Below are 14,742 nucleotides of genomic sequence, written 5' to 3' on the forward strand. Positions count from 1 at the left end.
ATGTGTTACCTCACTCAGGATGATGCCCTCCAGGTCCATCCATTTGGCTAGGAATTTCATAAATTCATTCTTTTTAATAGCTGAGTAGTACTCCATTGTGTAGATGTACCACATTTTCTGTATCCATTCCTCTGTTGAGGGGCATCTAGGTTCTTTCCAGCTTCTGGCTATTATAAATAAGGCTGCTATGAACATAGTGGAGCATGTGTCCTTCTTACCTGTTGGGGCATCTTCTGGATATATGCCCAGGAGAGGTATTGCTGGATCCTCCGGTAGTACTATGTCCAGTTTTCTGAGGAACCGCCAGACTGATTTCCAGAGTGGTTGTACAAGCCTGCACTCCCACCAACAATGGAGGAGTGTTCCTCTTTCTCCACATCCTCGCCAGCATCTGCTGTCACCTGAATTTTTGATCTTAGCCATTCTGACTGGTGTGAGGTGGAATCTCAGGGTTGTTTTGATTTGCATTTCCCTGATGATTAAGGATGTTGAACATTTTTTCAAGTGCTTCTCTGCCATTCGGTATTCCTCAGGTGAGAATTCTTTGTTCAGTTCTGAGCCCCATTTTTTAATGGGGTTATTTGATTTTCTGAAGTCCACCTTCTTGAGTTCTTTATATATGTTGGATATTAGTCCCCTATCTGATTTAGGATAGGTAAAGATCCTTTCCCAATCTGTTGGTGGTCTTTTTGTCTTATTGACGGTGTCTTTTGCCTTGCAGAAACTTTGGAGTTTCATTAGGTCCCATTTGTCGATTCTCGATCTTACAGCACAAGCCATTGCTGTTCTGTTCAGGAATTTTTCCCCTGTGCCCATATCTTCAAGGCTTTTCCCCACTTTCTCCTCTATAAGTTTCAGTGTCTCTGGTTTTATGTGAAGTTCCTTGATCCACTTAGATTTGACCTTAGTACAAGGAGATAAGTATGGATCGATTCGCATTCTTCTACACGATAACAACCAGTTGTGCCAGCACCAATTGTTGAAAATGCTGTCTTTCTTCCACTGGATGGTTTTAGCTCCCTTGTCGAAGATCAAGTGACCATAGGTGTGTGGGTTCATTTCTGGATCTTCAATTCTATTCCATTGGTCTACTTGTCTGTCTCTATACCAGTACCATGCAGTTTTTATCACAATTGCTCTGTAGTAAAGCTTTAGGTCTGGCATGGTGATTCCGCCAGAAGTTCTTTTATCCTTGAGAAGACTTTTTGCTATCCTAGGTTTTTTGTTATTCCAGACAAATTTGCAAATTGCTCCTTCCAATTCGTTGAAGAATTGAGTTGGAATTTTGATGGGGATTGCATTGAATCTGTAGATTGCTTTTGGCAAGATAGCCATTTTTACAATGTTGATCCTGCCAATCCATGAGCATGGGAGATCTTTCCATCTTCTGAGATCTTCTTTAATTTCTTTCTTCAGAGATTTGAAGTTTTTATCATACAGATCTTTCACCTCCTTAGTTAGAGTCACGCCAAGATATTTTATATTATTTGTGACTATTGAGAAGGGTGTTGTTTCCCTAATTTCTTTCTCAGCCTGTTTATTCTTTGTATAGAGAAAGGCCATTGACTTGTTTGAGTTTATTTTATATCCAGCTACTTCACCGAAGCTGTTTATCAGGTTTAGGAGTTCTCTGGTAGAATTTTTAGGGTCACTTATATATACTATCATATCATCTGCAAAAAGTGATATTTTGACTTCCTCTTTTCCAATTTGTATCCCCTTGATCTCCTTTTGTTGTCGAATTGCTCTGGCTAATACTTCAAGTACTATGTTGAAAAGGTAGGGAGAAAGTGGGCAGCCTTGTCTAGTCCCTGATTTTAGTGGGATTGCTTCCAGCTTCTCTCCATTTACTTTGATGTTGGCTACTGGTTTGCTGTAGATTGCTTTTATCATGTTTAGGTATGGGCCTTGAATTCCTGACCTTTCCAAAACTTTTATCATGAATGGGTGTTGGATCTTGTCAAATGCTTTTTCTGCATCTAACGAGATGATCATGTGGTTTTTGTCTTTGAGTTTGTTTATATAATGGATTACATTGATGGATTTTCGTATATTAAACCATCCCTGCATCCCTGGAATAAAACCTACTTGGTCAGGATGGATGATTGCTTTAATGTGTTCTTGGATTCGGTTAGCGAGAATTTTATTGAGGATTTTTGCATCGATATTCATAAGAGAAATTGGTCTGAAGTTCTCTATCTTTGTTGGATCTTTCTGTGGTTTAGGTATCAGAGTAATAGTGGCTTCATAAAATGAGTTGGGTAGAGTACCTTCTACTTCTATTTTGTGAAATAGTTTGTGCAGAATTGGAATTAGATCTTCTTTGAAGGTCTGATAGAACTCTGCACTAAACCCATCTGGTCCTGGGCTTTTTTTGGTTGGGAGACTATTAATAACTGCTTCTATTTTTTTTGGTGATATGGGACTGTTTAGATGGTCAACTTGATCCTGATTCAACTTTGGTACCTGGTATCTGTCCAGAAATTTGTCCATTTCGTCCAGGTTTTCCAGTTTTGTTGAGTATAGCCTTTTGTAGAAGGATCTGATGGTGTTTTGGATTTCTTCAGGATCTGTTGTTATGTCTCCCTTTTCATTTCTGATTTTGTTAATTAGGATTTTGTCCCTGTGCCCTTTAGTGAGTCTAGCTAAGGGTTTATCTATCTTGTTGATTTTCTCAAAGAACCAACTCCTCGTTTGGTTAATTCTTTGAATAGTTCTTCTTGTTTCCACTTGGTTGATTTCACCCCTGAGTTTGATTATTTCCTGCCGTCTACTCCTCTTGGGTGAATTTGCTTCCTTTTTTTCTAGGGCTTTTAGATGTGTTGTCAAGCTGCTAGTATGTGCTGTCTCCCGTTTCTTCTTGGAGGCACTCAGCGCTATGAGTTTCCCTCTTAGAAATGCTTTCATTGTGTCCCATAGGTTTGGGTACGTTGTGGCTTCATTTTCATTAAACTCTAAAAAGTCTTTAATTTCTTTCTTTATTCCTTCCTTGACCAAGGTATCATTGAGAAGAGTGTTATTCAGTTTCCACGTGAATGTTGGCTTTCCATTATTTATGTTGTTATTGAAGATCAGTCTTAGGCCATGGTGGTCTGATAGGATACATGGGACAATTTCAATATTTTTGTATCTATTGAGGCCTGTTTTGTGACCAATTATATGGTCAATTTTGGAGAAGGTCCCGTGAGGTGCTGAGAAGAAGGTATATCCTTTTGTTTTAGGATAAAATGTTCTGTAGATATCTGTCAGGTCCATTTGTTTCATAACTTCTGTTAGTTTCACTGTGCCCCTGTTTAGTTTCTGTTTCCACGATCTGTCCTTTGAAGAAAGTGGTGTGTTGAAGTCTCCCACTATTATTGTGTGAGGTGCAATGTATGCTTTGAGCTTTACTAAAGTGTCTCTAATGAATGTGGCTGCCCTTGCATTTGGTGCGTAGATATTCAGAATTGAGAGTTCCTCTTGGAGGATTTTACCTTTGATGAGTATGAAGTGTCCCTCCTTGTCTTTTTTGATAACTTTGGGTTGGAAGTCGATTTTATCCGATATTAAAATGGCTACTCCAGCTTGTTTCTTCAGTCCATTTGCTTGGAAAATTGTTTTCCAGCCTTTCACTCTGAGGTAGTGTCTGTCTTTTTCCCTGAGATGGGTTTCCTGTAAGCAGCAGAATGTTGGGTCCTGTTTGTGTAGCCAGTCTGTTAGTCTATGTCTTTTTATTGGGGAATTGAGTCCATTGATATTAAGAGATATTAAGGAAAAGTAATTGTTGCTCCCTTTTATTTTTGTTGTTAGAGTTGGCATTCTGTTCTTGTGGCTGTCTTCTTTTTGGTTTGTTGAATGATTACTTTCTTGGTTGTTCTAGGGCGTGATTTCCGTCCTTGTATTGCTTCTTTTCTGTTATTATCCTTTGAAGGGCTGGATTCGTGGAAAGATATTGTGTGAACTTGGTTTTGTCGTGGAATACTTTGGTTTCTCCATCTATGGTAATTGAGAGTTTGGCCGGGTATAGTAGCCTGGGCTGGCATTTGTGTTCTCTTAGTGTCTGTATAACATCTGTCCAGGCTCTTCTGGCTTTCATAGTCTCTGGTGAAGAGTCTGGTGTAATTCTGATAGGCCTTCCTTTATATGTTACTTGACCTTTCTCCCTTACTGCTTTTAATATTCTATCTTTATTTAGTGCATTTGTTGTTCTGATTATTATGTGTCGGGAGGAATTTCTTTTCTGGTCCAGTCTATTTGGAGTTCTGTATGCTTCTTGTATGATCATGGGCATCTCTTTTTTTATGTTTGGGAAGTTTTCTTCTATTATTTTGTTGAAGATATTAGCTGGCCCTTTAAGTTGAAAATCTTCATTCTCATCAATTCCTATTATCCGTAGGTTTGGTCTTCTCATTGTGTCCTGGATTACCTGGATGTTTTGAGTTAGGATCCTTTTGCATTTTGTATTTTCTTTGACTGTTGTGTCGATGTTCTCTATGGAATCTTCTGCACCTGAGATTCTCTCTTCCATTTCTTGTATTCTGTTGCTGATGCTCGCATCTATGGTTCCAGATCTCTTTCCTAGGGTTTCTATCTCCAGCGTTGCCTCGCTTTGGGTTTTCTTTATTGTGTCTACTTCCCCTTTTAGTTCTAGTATGGTTTTGTTCATTTCCATCACCTGTTTGGCTGTGTTTTCCTGCTTTTCTTTAAGAGCCTGTAACTCTTTAGCAGTGCTCTCCTGTAAATCTTTAAGTGACTTATGAAAGTCCTTCTTGATGTCCTCTATCATCATCATGAGAAATGTTTTTAAATCTGGGTCTAGATTTTCGGTTGTGTTGGGGTGCCCAGGACTAGGTGGGGTGGGAGTGCTGCGTTCTGATGATGGTGAGTGGTCTTGATTTCTGTTAGTAGGATTCTTACGTTTGCCTTTCGCCATCTGGTAATCTCTGAAGCTAGCTGTTTTAGTTGTCACTGTTAAGAGCTTGTTCTTCAGGTGACTCTGTTAGCCTCTATGAGCAGACCTGGAGGGTAGCACTCTCCTTAGTTTCAGTGGGCAGAGTATTCTCTGCAGGCAAGCTCTCTTCTTGCAAGGCAGGTACCCAGATATCTGGTGTTCGAACCAGACTCCTGGCAGAAGTTGTGTTCCACTCACTAGAGGTCTTAGGATCACGTGTGGAATCCTGTGTGGGCCCTTGCGGGTGTCAGGCGACTCAGCTGGCAAGGTAGCCGGGGCTTGAGTGGAGTGGAAGGGGTTTGTGCCCCAGATCAAGCCCGGGTAGCCTGCTTCCCTATGTACCGCAGTCTCAAGTTCCACGCGATTGGATTGGGGTAGGCGCTGTGTTCCACTCACCAGAGGTCTTAGGGTCCCGTGGGGAGTCCCGTGTGGGCCCTTGCGGGTGTTGGGCAAGACTCTGCTGTCAAGGTAGCCCGGGGCTCGAGTCTCGAGTCGAGCGGAAGGGACTTGTGCCCCAGATCAGGCCCGGGTAGCCTGCTTCCCTATGTACCGCAGTCTCAAGTTCCGCGCGATTGGATTGGGGCAGGCACTGTGATCCACTCACCAGAGGTCTTAGGGTCCCGTGGGGAGTCCCGTGTGGACCCTTGCGGGTGTTGGGCAAGACTCTGCTGGCAAGGTAGCCCGGGGCTCGAGTCTCGAGTCGAGCGGAAGGGACTTGTGCCCCAGATCAGGCCCGGGTAGCCTGCTTCCCTATGTACCGCAGTCTCGAGTTCCGCGCGATTGGATTGGGGCAGGCACTGTGATCCACTCACCAGAGGTCTTAGGGTCCCGTGGGGAGTCCCATGTGGACCCTTGCGGGTGTTGGGCAAGACTCTGCTGGCAAGGTAGCCCGGGGCTCGAGTCTCGAGTCGAGCGGAAGGGACTTGTCAGCCAGCCGCTTTTAATGAGAGACGCAGATCTGAAAAGTGACACTCCGACAGCTAGCAGATGGAAGAAAGATGAAGGAAAACAAGTTATGGAATGTTTTTATTTGGAACCATAAGAGAAGCATTTAAAATAAACCTTCAAAGTCTTTTCTATTAGCATGATTTGAGTAACCAATTTATAAGAATTGGATTATTTATATACACTTGACTGTAAAAAACAAAATACCTCTTTGTAATGTTCACACCATCAAGCTCAATCAAGCCAAACAAGATAGTTAACTAAAATGATTAATGGATGCAGATTTAGCTGAGAGCTTTAAATCAAGAATGTCTTGCTGATGTCAGGGTTGATTAGCTCTCCATCTGATGCTGGCGCTGTTAAAAGCCTTAAGCAATTCAGATAAACTCATTGAGCAAAATTCCAAAGGGGTGAGAGAAATTCCATGAGGGTGCATTTTTTCTGGTAGAGTGGCGGGTGCACAAGTTTGCAGGAAGGGGGCTTTCCTGATGGGGTGGAAGAATGAGAGTCAGAGGGGCTGAGCAGGTGGCATCGATCACGGCAAAGCTGAAGATGTTTGGAATTAAAGAAAAAAATCATCTTTGCACAAGGATTCCAAATGGTGTGAGGCTATGAATATTGATCATTTAGCTTCAGAGTGTTCAGGAATCCGGGGGGGGGGTGTGTGTCGGGGAACAAATGAAGGAGAGGCAAGAAGTTATTACAGAGACATGCCCTAGTAACTCTTCTAAAAGTGAATCCACAAGGAAATCACTGTAGCCGGTTGTTGAAGCCACACTTCCATTATTAAGAGAACAGAGGTGAAGATGACTCGGGTCCTGAGACCCTGGGTCCGATGATTGGGAACCACAGTTCTTGGGACTGGAAAGTGAACTGGAGTGTTAAGCCAATGGAATTGAAAGTGAGAATCTAATTGACTAAAGAGACACCCCACCTGTATTAGAAGGTTACCCCAGCCTGTTGCAGTAGATTCAGGAACTAACGGTCTCGGTAGCTGTGACTTGTGGAAGTTAAGTGACGGAGGGACTGTTAAAACATCTCCAATATCTGTCTGTGCCTTCGAAACCTTTCATTTTCCATATTTCCTGAATTTTCCCAACTCCTGCTTTGTCCAGCGTCTGAGGTGGGAGTGCTGCCCGTGGATCAGTAGACACTGGAAGGCATCTGGTGTCCTGAATGCTGTTTTGACAACTCCAGGAAAAAGGCAGCGAATAATTTCGACCCCTGTATGTAGTTCCACCTAACAAAAAGTAAGAACAAGGAAACACATTTCCATTCACATGAAGAAGGAAAAGCACACAACCATGTCCACAGAAAAACTGTACCTGCTATAAATCTTATCAATCTAAAGTACTTAGCATGCTTCTGAGAGTCCTAGAATCAAAGTCATGCACAGAAGAAAAATGGCATCATCATCATCATCATCATTATTATTATTATTATTATTATTATTATTGTTATATTATTATCATTATTAAGACGATGATATCCAGATGTGGTATCCAATGACAAATCCCAGCATTTGGGAAACAGAGGTAAAAGGATCATTGCAAGCTCAAAGCCAGCCTGGTCTGCATAGATATTTCCAGGTCAGGTATAGGGTGAGATTCTGTCTCAGAAAATAGAGAGGAAGGAAAAGAAAAAGGAAGAGGAGGGGGAAGAGGAAGAGGAAGAAGAAGGAAGAGAGAAACAAGAAGGAGAAGGAAGAGAGGCCAATTAATCCTGGACTCAGCCCCCCAAATCTCCATCACATTTGTTACCCCCCTGCCTTTGCCTCTTTGGGTGACAGGATTCCTGCCTTTCCTTTCTCACCTTTGACATGGCAGGGATTGAAGACTCAAACATTTCTGTTTATTCCTCCTTAGGAGTTTTATATAATCCAAATCCATACATTGAAGCCCTCACTCACCATGGGACAACATTGGACAGAGGGTCTTCCAATGAGAAGATAATTACAAATAAGCGATCTTTGGGGATGTCTCATAATCCCATGGGCTTGATGAACTTATAGGGGAAGAAGAACTGGAGGCCCTCACTTGCCTCTTGCAGGACCATCCCTTCCTCTTCTTCTTCCTCCTCCTCCTCCTCCATTCCTCTCTCTCCACCTCAGCTCGAGTCCTGCCACACAGGACACACAAGGACGGCAGTGGTCTGAAAATAGGCTTAACCTGGTGTTCCCAACCTAAGGAACTGTGGGGAGCTAAGCCTCCGGCTTTAAGACACCAGGTCTGTTATTGTCCAGTCTCACACAAGGTTAGCGAACAGGCCCACGTGGAGCTCCCCCCGCCCTCACAGGGTCCGCTCACCTGTTGATCTTCTCATTCTGAGAGTGCTCTCCATCGTCCACAGCTCCCAGTGGGAGCATCATCACACTCTTTTGTGTGATAGCCTGGAATATTTTGGCAATTGGAATGGTTGACCCATCCCGGATCATGTCAGGATTAACTCCAAACACTAAAACACAGGCAAAAAAGGGCACTAGAATAAATCATGACAAGACTACGAGTATAGTACTGTGTGCTTTTCTTTATTTCTTTGAGGTCTTGTTAAGTAGCCCAAGCTGGCATGCAATTCACTATATAGCCCAGACTTCTGTCAAACTCAAAGTCCCCTGCTTCCCAGGTGCTGGACTTGTATGTGGTCACACTTGGCTTAAAATTTTAATTTTGAAGCAAGGTAAAAAATTTTTAGAAATTGCAAACGTAGCCCACACAGCATTTCTGTATAGCACCAACTCTGCTTTCTTTATATAAACATCTTATGTAACTATTGTACAACAACCAAGAGTCAGAAAGTAACAGTAGAATATTTTATATTTTTCTTTTTCCTTTTCCTTTTCCTTTTGTGTTTCTTTGTTTGATTGATTTTTTGTTTTTGTTTGTTTGTTTGTTTGTTTTGGGGTTTTTTTCTTTTTTTTCTCTTGTTTTGGATAGGCACCAAAATTACATTTATTTTAAAATCACTTTATATCCTGATCTCTGTCCCTCCCCCAACCCTCTTCCCTCCTCCTCTAAGAGAACGGAGACATCCCCCCCACCCCCCAGGTATCCTCCACCCTTGCACATCAAGTCTCTGTAGGGCTTGGTGCTTCTTCCCCCACTGAGGCCAGACAAGACAACAGAGTTGGTGAAATGGACCCCATAGACAGGCAATAGCTTTAGGGACAGCCCCTCCCACCCCCCAGTTGTACAGGACCCACCCGAAAGCTGAGCAGCATATCTGCTACATATGTGAGGGCAGAGGGGGTAGGGTGGCTAGGTCCAACCCATCTGTGGTCTTTGATTAGTGGTTCAGTCTCTGAAGGCCCTCAAGGGTCCAGGTTAGTTGACTCTGTTGATCTTCCTGTGGAGTTCCTATCTCCTTTGGGGCCCTCATTTCTTCCCCCAACTCTTCTATAAGAGTTCACAAGCTCCATCCTATGTTTGGCTGTGGATCTCTGCATCTGTCTAAGTCAACTGCTCGGTGAAGCCTCTTAGAGGACAGCCATGGTCTCATGGACGGCTCATGAGTCCAAGCATAACAGAGTATCATTAATAGTGTCAGGGATTTGTACTTGCCCATGGGATGGGTCTCTGGTTAGGCCGGTCATTGCTTGCATTCCTTGTAGGCAGGACAAATTTTGAACCCAAAATTTTGTGGGTGGGTTGATGTCCCTATTACTTCACTGGGTTTCCTGCTTGGCTATAGGAGGTAGCTTCTTCAGGTTCCATATTCCCACTGCTGTGAATCTCAGCTAAGGTCACCCCTATAGGTTCTTTGGAGCCTCTCCTATCCTAGGTCTCTGGAATATCCTCAAGACACTCCCCACCCCCGGGCATCTACAGATTTCCATTCATTTTATGGCCATCTACCTGAGATGGGGTTTCTTTATGTAGCCTTGGATGTCCTGGAATGAGCTCTATAGACCACCTGGTTAATCCTTGAACTCACAGAGATCTGACTGCCTCTGCCTCAAGAATGCTGGGATTAAAGGCATGCACTAGCACTCCCTGGCTTAACAGTGGTACTATTTATCTACTAATGTTGTAAGACTTTTCCTGGTCAGGGGTGAACAAACATTTGCTCATTCTAACCCAAGGCACCAACACACCAGGAGGTGGGGTGGGGTAATCCTACCCAAGTCTAATTTGGTGCCCCAGTGACTTCAATTGGTGTTAGGTGCAAGAGCATGGACAACAAATGTCCCCTTACACCAGGAATTGTTAACCATTGCATCTATTTGTGGAGAAGTGTGGCCTCTTACCTCCACTGTGAAGGTTTCCTTGTGACCTGCCTTGTGCCACCTTTCCTTCTTTCACAAAGAAACATTAGTCTCCCTAATACTGCAAGGATCTTCTGCTAATAATTATAGTTGACTTTAAGGGAGGAACTATTGTGTCGGGCATGGAGGACAAAGTTTCCCAACAAATAACTGTACTCCAGAGTTAGCTAACATTTCATTCATCTTTCTTCCTCCCTATTCCTGGATCTGACAGAACCCCACCAGCCTTGTGTTGTTACAAGTTCCCTCAGTGTTCTCTCATCTTTCATGCCCTTGTCCCTTTTACAGGGTATCAATCAGCTGCTTTACAAGATGTACCTCAGTTTGATGAAGTATCCTGCTTTCCCATAACTGGAAGATGTTATGCACGTTTTGACAAGATTCAAAATGATATGCTTACATCTTATTGTTCTAGTTTCATTTCTGTGGTGATAATATTCCTGACAAAGACATCTTAGGGCAGACAGGATTATATCATCTCACAATTCCAGACTACAGACCATCACTGCGGGGGAAGTCAAGGCAGGAATTTCAAACAGATGGTTGTGTCCCATCCATGGTCAAGAGGTGGGATAAGTGTATGCACGCATGCTTGCTTGCTTGTTCAGGGCCGCTGCATATGGAGTGGTGCTACCCAAGGTGGATTGAGTCTTCTCATATCAATGAGCTTCATCAACACAATCCCCCATACTCATTCCCAAAGAGCAACCCAACCTAGGCAATTCTGTATTGAGACTTCTTGTCCAGGTGATTCTCGGTTGCATGAAGTTGACATGATTAAAGTTAATTGTCAGAATCATGAATTAAATATTATGGAAGTGGAGTTTTGTTGTCATCATCCTATGGTGATATATATAAATTTAGCTGTCTTTACCTATCAACTTAGTGTCATTATCTTTTTTTCTAGTTTTCAAGGTACCTCATGAAGTACTTTCAGCTGCTGCCCTTGGCACTAGATAGAGATTAACTCAACCTCTAGCTCTGAGAAAAAGTTGCCAGTGGAGAAGCAGAAATGGCAAATAAAGAAATGAAACAAAGCAGGCCACCTCCTCTTTTAAAAATTAGATCTATTTACTTATTTTATTTTATGTGCATGTGTGTCGTATCTGTTCCTCTGTGTGCATACGACAAACATGTCTTGTCCCTACAAAGTTCAGAAGAAGGTGTTGGATCCTCTGGACCTGGAGTTACTGATGGCTGTGAACCATCTTGTGGGTGTGGGGAATTGAACCTGGGTAGCTGCAAGAGCAAAAAGTGTTATAAACCACTGAGCCATCTCAGCAGCCCCATGTCCCCTCTCCTTACTCACAAAGGCAAGTGAGAATGTGGATAGAAGCCTTGTTGTTAGAGCAGATTTGCTCTCAGCGGCTAACACAGTGCTCTTTAGCAAATGTCTCTATAAACCTTCATTTCCCCTGCTACCTAAAGACTGTTGTGAGGACCACAGGAAGTACCAGCTAAGAAGCCCTCTGTGCACACAATACTGTGCCCTGTGTGGTGGTTAATTTTGGCCACTTGCCAGAGGCCAAAGAGTGTCCTATGCATTCCAGCCAAAGTGTTTCATAACTCTACATGGTATCTTCCTGTGCTGTTTCAAATGTGTCATTTCTCACTGGCATTCCAATTTGCCTTCCTGACTCTTCCGCTTTGACATATCACTAGTGAAATATCTGTTAACAATAGGATCGGCAGGAATGACACTATAGGAGAGCATGGCTCTAAATCTTGGATTCATTCTGTGTTTTTTCAGGTCTGTGTCCCTCAATCCCAGCAGAGAGTTTATGCTTCAAAAAGGTCTGGGCAAGGCTGGAGGGATGGCTCGGTGGGTAAAATACTTACTGCCCTTTCCAGAAGATCTTGGTTTATAATAATCACAAGATCTCACAGCTATCCATAACAGCAGCTCCAGGGGATCCAATTTCCTCTTTTGACCTCCAGTTGTTGCACATATGCAGATACAGGCAAAACACTCATAACACATAAAACAAAATAACTCTAAAGATTAATAGAAAAGGTCTGGGCTTCTCTATTTTGCTCAGTCCACAATGTTGGAGGTCTCAGTTCATCTTCCATATATGCAGGAATCTGTCTAGTAAGGTATTATTGCCATGGAAACAGAGACAGGCTATTCCAACTGAATGGACTTGTTAGTGTGGCAGAGAACAAGCTTCCTTCTTCTATATCCTTAGTATAGATTTCCAGTAGAAGGTCTAGCCCAGGATAAAGGTGGATCTTCCCACCTCAGATATGCCCAGACATTTGGGTTTTAATTAATTTCAGATAAAATCAACAACCAAGAATCGCCATCAAGCCCTTTTGTGGGAATGCCATATTTATGGTCACATGAACTAAGCAGTCCAGCTACAGACTCCGAATGTGATGAACTGTAACCAGAGCAGAAATTAGGGTATCAAACCTAAGTAAGGGTGTGTCCATGACTGTAAGTTATTAGAGAAAGTTGTATTCATTCAAAGCACAACAAAGATGGTGGATATCTCACTTTCTCACTGTCTATATCTCTGTCTGTCTGCCTCTGTTTATCTGTCTCTGTTTCCCTGTCTCTCTCTGAGTCTCTCTCTCTCTCTCTCTCTCTCTCTCTCTCTCTCTCTCTCTCTCTCACACACACACACACACACACACACACACACACTACATCAAGCAGTGCTCTCAGGAGACAACCACCTTCACATGGTTGGGTCTCATTTTGATCCCTGCTTCATACTGCCCAGAGGCCATTACAGCGTGTTTCCTTCTATGACCAAGATGAGATGCTCAGAGGGACAATCCTCCCACTAGACTACAGCTTCTCCATTTATAATCCCTAAGTGTCTCCCATGATATTTTTTATGTGTCGGCCAACATGTCTGTAAGTTTTCCTTCGGGAGAGTATTAAGTTTTCCTAATCTATCATTTTGCCTAAATCTTTGAATATGAACCCTGGCTTCACTGTTTAGTAGCTAAGTGCTCGTGATTGTTAATTGTCATTGTTAGCTTGCTTGATTGGATTTAGAATCACCTGGAAGCTCTGTGCCCATCTGGCAGTGTCTCCAAAGAGAACTAATTTGTAGGGAGAAGAGCTACCCTGAATGTGGAAGATAGCAGTCCATGGGTTGGGGCAATGAACTGGACAAAATGGAGGACCAAATGGAATAACCCCTGTGAAGTCCAGTAGTTCTCCAGGAATCTTCCAGGCCTTCTGCATCACGTTAGCACCCAGCCTCACCGAGCAAGCAGCTGTCTCACAATGTAATGCAGCCATTATTGCAATACCCAGACTGTCCCAGGAAAAGCAGTCAGATCAACTCCCTTTAAACACATACTCGTTCTATTGCTTCTGTCCTGCTAGAAAACTGTAACGAATGCACCACAGATAGAAGACAGCTGATATATGAGTTATAAAAGTGTCTTGTCCCCACTGCAAATGGGTGAATCAAAGCATAAGTCCCACCTGTTTTGATGGTTCTCTGTGCTGCAAGGTACTGAGTATCATTGACGTTTGCAGTCCATGGGTGGAGTCCTAGGACCATAGAAACGGCCATCTTGTTGAAACTATTCCTTTTAGAGAAGACAGCTTCGAGATGCTGAGTTACCTAGACGGTGACACAGTCGATAGTATTTGTTCATGCAGAGTGTATAGGGTTCTACCCAGAAACCTGTGAAAACCCTGACCTGATGAGTTGAGCATTGTGAGCCCTTAGTTACGCCACTGGGTGTGTGACAGTGAACAGGATCTTCCAAGGGCTTTACCCAGAGTGGGGAAATGGGCTCTAATTACCCATCAACCTATGTACCTCATCCATAGAGACAGCTCAGTGATGTTTGCTGCAAATTATGAAACACAGCAAAACACAGTTCCTTAGTCGCAACGTCTTTGGTTTTCTGATCTAGTAGCACTCTAATGAACATTTGGGGAACACTGCACATCCTGGGAAATTCTGCAAAGTGGAAGCCATTCCAAGCTAAACAGTGAGGGAGGCATTTCAACAATCTGCTCAACTCCTTCCCAGCGGCTGATGAGGGACTCCCCCCAGGAGACTCCAGCCTCCAGATGACTCTGCTTTCGTTCATCCCTTCAGCTAGAATTCATCAACCCCAGGGTGCTGGGGATATAGCCACAAATGAGACAAGGAAGGGCCTGCCCTTGTAGAATGTGTATTATAAGATAAAACAGCAGTGCTTCCAGAAGGAAGGAAAGCAGCAGGAGGGGAGCGCAGATGGAAGAGGGATGGAGACTTTTAGAAGTCGATTAGAGCCCAAGACCAAGACAGAGGACTGACAAGGCCGGAGACCACTCCCTGTGCTCCCTTATTCAAGAGTCTACACCCGTTAAAACACCTGGAGGTAAATTAATAATGGGCTGGTAATGTAGATGGATCACTCCTTGTGGATAGATAGCGCTTTCCTTACAATGGCTTTTTCAACACGCTGATTTCAAACATCATGAGTAAGAAATGCTTGGGCCTGAGAGTTTCTGGCTCCAGCCAAGCGTAGTCATCTGCCCACTCCATCTATGTGTAAAACCAATCTTCCTTTTATAGCTACTGTCTAATTTTTAAAAATCTCCCATCACCGCACCTCCAAATGGCTAGTTCTCTGACCTCTGTAA

The 14,742-nt window shown here is 43.2% G+C and overlaps 1 protein-coding gene across 2 annotated transcripts in view; it reads right to left on the minus strand.

The window, feature by feature from the left end:
- Positions 1–5,814: 5,814 nt before the first annotated feature.
- Cndp1 (carnosine dipeptidase 1 (metallopeptidase M20 family)) overlaps positions 5,815–14,742 on the minus strand; it is a 39,851-nt gene continuing 30,923 nt past the window's right edge. The window contains exons 10-13 of one of the 2 annotated variants that reach the window (XR_386374.3): positions 13,585–13,726; positions 8,182–8,329; positions 6,810–7,115; positions 5,815–5,910 (exon numbers count right to left, since the gene is read on the minus strand). Coding sequence is in view for 1 of the 2 variants with exons in the window: in NM_177450.4 (NP_803233.2) it covers positions 7,019–7,115; positions 8,182–8,329; positions 13,585–13,726 (387 nt within the window). In the remaining variant the exon portion in view is untranslated. Of the gene's footprint in view, positions 5,911–5,939; positions 7,116–8,181; positions 8,330–13,584; positions 13,727–14,742 lie in introns of those variants that run through there. The other variant, NM_177450.4, reaches the window with a different exon arrangement.

This window comes from Mus musculus, chromosome 18, assembly GCF_000001635.26.
Source record: "Mus musculus strain C57BL/6J chromosome 18, GRCm38.p6 C57BL/6J".
Classification (NCBI taxonomy): domain Eukaryota; kingdom Metazoa; phylum Chordata; class Mammalia; order Rodentia; family Muridae; genus Mus; species Mus musculus.